This window comes from Seriola lalandi, unplaced genomic scaffold (assembly GCF_002814215.2).
Source record: "Seriola lalandi dorsalis isolate HSWRI2012SDOR001 ecotype SW California unplaced genomic scaffold, Sedor1 jcf7180002054374, whole genome shotgun sequence".
NCBI classification, from domain to species: domain Eukaryota; kingdom Metazoa; phylum Chordata; class Actinopteri; order Carangiformes; family Carangidae; genus Seriola; species Seriola lalandi.
In genome coordinates, this window is record NW_019524927.1 from 579,280 (window position 1) to 587,378 (window position 8,099).

The 8,099-nt window shown below is 42.2% G+C and overlaps 1 protein-coding gene across 1 annotated transcript; it reads right to left on the reverse strand.

Moving 5' to 3' along the window:
- Window positions 1-1,100: 1,100 nt before the first annotated feature.
- tmem196 (transmembrane protein 196) lies at window positions 1,101-7,896 on the reverse strand. Its single transcript, XM_023408853.2, has 5 exons — window positions 7,451-7,896; window positions 4,866-4,922; window positions 2,222-2,357; window positions 1,988-2,106; window positions 1,101-1,875 (listed from the first exon to the last, which is right to left on the reverse strand). Exons 1-5 carry the CDS (start codon window positions 7,613-7,615, stop codon window positions 1,804-1,806), a joined length of 549 nt encoding a protein of 182 aa, XP_023264621.1. The 5' UTR covers window positions 7,616-7,896; the 3' UTR covers window positions 1,101-1,803.
- Between the last annotated feature and the right edge of the window lie 203 nt (window positions 7,897-8,099).

Sequence of the window (8,099 nt, forward strand, 5' to 3'; positions counted from 1 at the left end):
CTATATTGACGTAACCTGCAAGGCTGATCAGCAAAGAAGAAGCCCCTGCTCCAAAACCGCCGTATATAAGTCAGACTACAGTTTGCAACTCCACATGGGGACAAAGATCTTACTTTCTGGAGAAAGGCCCTGTGGTCTGATTAAACAAAAATATATCTGTTTGGCCATAATGACCATTTTTATGTTTGGAAGCAAAAAGGGTGAGGAACCAAAGACAAAGAACACCGTCCCAACTGTGAAACACAGGGATGGCAGCATCATGACACCCAGGTTTATTGCAACCTTGGGTGGGGTAAGGGATGAGGAGGCAATTTTGACAAGGAGTTCAGTCTTCAAGTGGTTTGATTTAAGGTGGCGTTCCTTTATCCAATGTGATATATCAGAAAGACAAGCCGAGATCCACGCAGAGACTGTAGGGCTGTCTGGTGGAACGATAGGTATAGTTGGGTGTCGTCTGCATAGCAGTAATAAGAGAAGCCAAGCGAGCGGATAATTTAATCCAAGGAGGTGGTGTATATTGCAAAGAGGAAGGGTCCCAGTACCAATCCTTGGGGCACTCCAGTGGGGAGGGAATGGGATAAGGACATTTGTCCTTGCCATGACACACTGAGGTGACACTCAAATGAGATGGGATTCAAACCAAGAAAGTTATTTGCATGAGATGCTCATGTCTGAGGGTATGGACAGCAGGATGCGGTGGTTCACTGTATTAAAGGCTACTGAAAGGTCCAGCAAGATAAGAACTAAGGACTGAGCTGCAGCTCTAACTGCCCTTAGGGCTTCTGTCATAGACAACCGAGCTGTTTCAGTGGAGTGGCCACTCTTAAAGCCTGACTGATTTGGATCAACGAGGTCATTCCGTAATAGGGATTCTGAGACCTGCTTAAAAACTGCTCTTAATGAGGAATAACTTTCACTTTTATAACAACTTTATTTTCCGAAAGAACAGACACATATGCTTACTGCGTATACCTTTAAGTTAGGTGAACCTAATCTAATAACACAAAACTAATTTTGTTGCTCTTTGTGTTTGTAAATTAAACCATCAAATAAAAAAAACAAATCACACAAGATTCCAATGAAATAATCAGTGCTAGATAAACCATCACTCAGACTTTATTTGAATTCCCTTTTATAAGAAGCATTTATAAAAATATGTCTTATTTATAGATACGACTAGATTCCTGATATACAAGCATGGATATAGATTACAGTACATTAGGCATCACTGTATTTTCATGTCAAAGCATTCCATTATCAGATGATATATACAGTTTACTGTAGGCTATCTCAACATTTGCATTCCATAACAAGACACAGAGAAAGAGAGAGCATGAGGACATTGGGACTGAAATAGCAGTAGCTCTTCCACACAAGTGAATCAGCTGCATGCTTGATTTGTGCTCATCACTTTGAGGCATCTGATTGGATAAAATCTATCCTTCCTGCTCATTAGCTTAAAGGTCAGATGATGTCACGCAGATGTTTGTCACCTGAATTGTCACCCAAACGGCAGCCCACCATCTGGCTTTGGTTTCAGTTGAACAGAGGGGGTTTGAACCCATGTTTGCATAATTATTCAGACGCACAAACGTCTCCCTTCTGCTGTCAAAATGTCTTTCTCACTCAATAGGGCTCCAAGGCGAGACACTTGGATTCACACCCTGCACTCAGAGTATAGAGTACTGTGTATGTCGCAGGATATGTAGAAGGAAGTACATGCTACATTTGTCTTTTGACAGCATTGATTCATTGCCAAGGTTTCTATTTCAGTGTGTGCAATTTGCCTTTGGTGATACATCATCATGGTGATGCTGTACTGTGTCCATTGTAGGAGATTTGAGGAATGCCGTTACTGGAGTTGTCCAGGATCTCCTGTTAGGGGGACATACAAGCACACTTGATAACTTAACATGCAATGTTCATGCAACATTGAACATGCAGTACGTTGGAGCTACAGGCCATTGTTGCTGCCATGTTCTCCCACCTTCTCAGTCATCTCGTGGGAGTGGTGCAACGAGTGTTCCCTCTCCAGGAACATCCTCTGCTGCTCAGAACTGGCCAGGCGACAGGTCAGCCACGTAGATAACGTACATGATGAAATCCCTGGACAAGACATTTTGATAGCGTACACATGTCACACTCATAAATATGAACTTTTTGTCATGCTGTCTTGCAGTGCACCATAGTGTCGTTGTGTTGTGTAATTGTGTTTGTTTACCCAGACAGGCCAGAGTCATGGCAGCCAGGTGGATCGAGTGCATCGAGTCTGGTCGTTTGTTCAGCGCCCGAACAAACTGGAAGTTGAGGATGCCACCGATCAGACCACAGATACAGCACGCTGAAAACAGGATCATCTGGGGGACACAGAGAGAATGGTTTATGGTAATGCAAACGGCAGAATTGATATCCTATCAACAAAACTGTAAACAAACTGACAAAATGTGATGAGATGGGAGATATACAAACTACTATTAAGCTTCCATCTCCATCATTCTGCTGTTTTGGATGACGGCTGCTGTGATGAGTAATGTGTATCAGTCAAAATAAATCTCATTTCCTATTAGAAAATTGGATTGCTCTGAAAGCACACTGTCTCTTCCAGAAATATTGCACAGCTTCTAAATAACGCCTGCATTACTCACTTGCAGTATTTGTGCTTGTGTGAGTGTCTGATTAACGTTTTGAGATATTACTTTCAGTATTTAATCAATCACATTTTAGGGATAACTTTCTTATTATTATCATTATCTGGAAATCTCAAACCCAGTATGAGAATCTGATTGTTTTTCCAGCCGGATCTGATGGGAAAATTATTGCAGTTCCTTTACTTTGCAATCAGAATAATAAAATCCATCGATACAGTTCTACTCTCCATTCATTGTGTATGCACATATTGTGTCTGGAGTGCAGGTTCTCTTTCATTGCTCCCAGTACAGATGCCTTTAGTGCCTTTAACTGCATGGAAAAGGGCATCTCCAATTTCAGTCATTATCCGGTGAAGTGTGGAAAGCGGCTGGTAGGAGTCCGGAGCCAAACCAACCTAATGCAATCATCACCCCACAGGCAGACAAGAAGGGAGGGGATGGAAGGAGATGAGGAGAGGAAGATGGAGCGAGTCAGAGCGTCAAAACTACTGAGAGAATGAGATTGAACAGAGAAGGTATGGAGAGACGGATGAGAGTGATGAAAAAACGGGAAAGGCATGAGGAGAAAGATGCCGACAAAGACAATAGGCGGGGAAGGGATAGGGTGATGCATATGGGAGAGAAAGGTTGAGGGATGTCTCTGTTACAGCAGACTGTGCTGACACTAATCCATCATTGGTGCCGTCCCCACAGGAGACAGAGACAGTCGGAGAGAGACACAAGGACTCTGAGGCGCTGAGAGACTGGGAGGCGATCACTGAGCATCAAAGATGGAGAGAGCGACAGAAAGACAAGAGGAGAGGTGACTGCTTGTCTCCTCTGGTTTCCTCAGACGTCTCTTTCGGAGCACTATGCACAAGCTCAGAGGACAACATACACACATACACATACACACACCTTTGGGTGATTGACATGATTGGTTAGTTTTTACTTCCAGGGGTAGATTATGCAAACCTTGTGTGTGTTATCAATGACATGCTGCATCCTCCAGACTGCATCCTTAAGGATATACAGTCTATACACTTCAGAGCCCATGCGTGTGGATTAATATTTAATGGCTGATGGGTGACAACAAATTACATTTTCTAGTGTTTTCAATAAATATTATCAGTATCAGTATCATAGCCCAAGGCTTTTCAGTACATAACAATGAATAATGATTTGGGCTTCATCTTCAGTATCTCTCACAGGCTCGTTTGTTTCACCTAATGCTCATCATCTCCAAAAATGTACTCTGAATTACATTGGCAGTTTGCTTCGGCATCATGAAATCTGATACAGAGGACAATGAACACAGAACACAGTCTGTAATGGATGAATCGGCCTTGAAACTCATCAGTCAGTGAGACTCTTACTTAATCTGGGCAGGTTTTGTTTGAGATTAACACAGTCACAAAAGAACTGAAGATTCAAGCAAAAAAACTGAGAAGAAGATGTGTAGGCAGAGAGACAAAACAATGTCTAATATTCTCCAAACTTGAATTGTTACTTGTGAGACTGGCTGTTTTTCTAAAGCAAGAAATTTTCGGAGAATTATTTGGCGTTTTGGGAAATATGCTTATTTAGTTTTTTTGCCACTAGTGAAATGGGAAGATTGACACCACTCTCATATCTGTTTGTTAAAATTAATCTACAGTTAACACATAGTTAGTTTAGCTTAGCACAAAGACTGGAAACTGCTAGCCCGGTTCCATCAAAAGGTAACAAAATTCATATACCAGCACCACCTTCTAGCTGACCAATCACATTCTAAACTGTTTTACAGAGGATTTATGTGGAGTCTCCACGAGTTGCCTGACAACTGGTCTAGCAAAGTGAATTGTTGGCTTTTGAACAGACTAAACAAACAAGATATAATAATTTATTCTGTGAATTTTACAGGTGCTGGTAGATGGATTTTGTTACTTTCGGACGGAGCCAGACTATCTGCTTCCCTCTGTTTCCAGCCCTTATACTAAGCTAAGCTAAATATCTCCTGGCCGTAGCTTTAGTTTTACGGATATGAGAGCGGTTTCAATTTTCTTGTCTAACTCTCACCAAGAAAGTGATTAACCATATCTCCCAAAATATCAACCTATTCCTTTGAAACACTCCCTCATGCAGGAATATGCTGTTTATAGAGCGCAACCACAGTGTAATAGAAGAAGAGGAAAGGACAACAAAAGAGGGTGCTGGGTCTTAGGTAAACAAAACAACTAAATATATACAAGTACTTACAATAAGACCTGTCCTCTTTCGTGCACACAGCACTCCACACATCCCACAGACCAGAAACTGCAAATAGAGAACAACAACAAATGAATAAATGAATGGTTCCAAAAGTTCTAGTTAGTTTGAGAAAATTACCAGTTAAGAAGTGATATGTAACTTGAAATATTTTTATCACCTTCTCCTCCCTGCCTTGACTACAGAAAGGGTGAATGTATTCTTTACACTCAGTCACAATTTTCTCCCTCTAAAAATAGAGTGTCATTGTGGGCTCCTAGCAGGAAGCCATATTGTCCTGGATGTCAGAGATTCCGACTGAACTGGAACAGCTCTGCGTGTGTGTGTGTGTGTGTGTGTGTGTGTGTGTGTGTGTGTGTGTGTGTGTGTGTGTAAAGTTGTGTGTGATGCAGTGTTGTAGTCCAGGACTCGGACTTGAGTCCAACTCGAGTCTGAACCTGGAAGTTTTGTTCTTAGTTTTAGTGCGTGCGCATGTTCGTAAGTCCATTTGTTTGGTTATTGTGTCACATTTTTCACGTGTCATGTGACAGCTATGTTGTTTGGGTGTAATGTAGACCATTTTTTCTTTCTTTTTTTTTTGTCAGCTCTTTGACTCTTGCACTGGAGCCCATCTTGGAACTCGAGAGGCTCGGTGGCTCAACTCAGACTCTTCTTCGGTGACTCGGACTCGGACTCAGACTTGAAAAGACTCGACTCTGCCTCGAGGTTTAGTGACTCAACTACAACACTGGTGTGATGTCACTCTTTGGCTTCCTCACATTTCCAATCACAGTATCAGTTACACTGCCTGCAGTAGTTCAAGAGTCATTAATGGACACTTGGAAGCATATTAAAATCACCATACTTTCACTTAAGCCTGAAGGTTTATTCTTGACCTTTGATTTTTGTAAGATTTACTCAAGGTCAACTTACTTCCAGATTTCTACTGGAGCTTTCAGCCCTGTCTTGTGGCCTTCATCAGTAAGTTGACATTTTAAGTTAAGATTTTTTTGGTCAAGCTACTTTCTCTTCTTCATTTGTCAAGACATGAAACTGTTTGAATGGGAGTTCGAGTTCTCAGTTTAACTTTAAGTAAGTAAGTAAATAAGTAAGCACTCACAGACATGTATAAAAAATTTTGTGATCCTTTCATTTACATTTGTGGCTTCTGAAGATATAATACGTCACAAGAATTTATTTATTTAAAAGATGATTAGGTCTTTTGGATTTAGATTTTAGAAATTAGACACTCAAATTCATTTTTACTCGTCACAAAATTAAAATAACTACTGATAAATTCTCATGTTTGAAGAAATTCTTTCATAACATAGGCCAAAGTCATGGAAATGCACTGCAAGTTAACAAAAACTAATGACAATCACTTTTCTTCCAGCAGGGCACTAATAAAAACGATTATTCGATTCACTTTGGGGACAGTGGTCAATGAGTCGTAAAGACTCTCAGGTCCTGACAGGAGATCTAAACCTCTGGGTAATCACGAGACACGGACAGCTGACTCAGCAGACAGCGCTCAACAGCTGTGAGGTTGAACACACAGGCATCACATTGCATAACAGCTTTGCAGCAACTTCACACACAGCACTGTGGGAGCACACTCAAATGTACTGTACACGGTATGTGTCACATCACTAATAGCTGTCTCCCCCACTCTGGTTCCTGCACACCCACATATGTACACACACTTTAGTCTTTTAGATATGCCAAACTTCGCAAAAAAAAAAATCTGATACAGATATTATGACTCATATTGCCTGAGCTCCAGGCACTTACAGTTATTCTTAGCCACAGCCAGTGAAACACAGACTGTGTTTCCCCAGCTGGAGAAGCAGTCATAGTAAAGTATCTGATTAGAGGTTAATTATGGCTGCCAAAAATGTCAGAAACTCATCTTTGCACTGCAGCAGCAAAATCAAGACAATGAGGCTGAGAGCAGCGCTGTAACACGAGGAGACATATGCAGTAGAGGGAGAGGATGATTGTGTGTAAAAGCTTTGACCCTCCTAAGCACTGAGCAACAATTCAAGCATGAATTAATGAAACCAATCTTTAGCTCCAGCACAGAAGCATCTAGTGGGCCAAGTAACTCTGAGTGTATCTCAAACATCTAATGGACAAACACAGCCAAAATATTGACTCTTTACCACAGCCAGGGTATTAATACTGTTAAGGAAAAAGGGGAAGAGCCTCAATGGTTAATATTAGATAAACAGCCACCATCATAAACAAAAATCAATGTAATACCCCAATTAAACCCAAAAGCTGTTTGCAAGTCTGGCATCATGGAAAAGCCCTTAAATAAAAAGGTGGAATAACTTTTTTTTTAATTAAAAAGGTGATTTTTAGTCAGATTTGAAGTATTATTTCATTCATTCAAACCCTGTTACTCGTCAGTCGTGTATATATATATATATGAATACTTACAGAGATGATATAGCTACACTGAATGTATCTCAAAAGCATTTCTCACAAAGGTGGATACGTAAAAAGAGTTTAGTCTACATCCCTGGAGCTACTTATCCAGGAAGTGGAAGTAAACAAGGTAAAAATCAAGGGTAAGAGTTGTTCCTAGGACGTACACAGAGTCCGCTCCAGACCGGGGACGCATCGCCCTGCTGCGGCTTGTGCTCGCCACGGACCCAGCTGATGCCCACGGCTCCCAGGACGATGCTCGCCACACCCAGGCCCACCTCCACCAAGGACAGCAGGAGCAGGCTCCACAGGATTTTGCGGCTGGAGCACATCCTGCCCCGGGCATCTCTCCAGCTCCAGCAGGAGGAGGCGGCAGGAGGCGTACCGGGGGTGAGAGAGAGGAGTCCGCTTCCCGGTGGGCCGAGGGCGGCGCGGCTCTATTGCTTCATGGCTGGAAAATAATGGCTGTCCGAACAAGTAGATCCAAGTAGTGTGGAAATGTTAGAGGGGAGCAAAGTATTCAAATTGCTGAGAAATTGCTGTCTCTGCGTCTGGTTGTTGTTTGTAAAAAGAGCGCTCCGGTGAAGTTCATCCGCTTGCAGAAGCGCGTGTGTGCTGCCTGGCGCTGCTTAAGGTACTTAAGCACCACTGCAATCACACACACACACACACACACACACACACACACACACACACACACACACACACACACACGCTGCACGAATACGCGCACAGGCGCACACGCTCACACTCGTATCATCCAGGGCAGTAGCCAGGATTTTATAATTACTGAGATCATAAGTCGCAGTCTCCGCT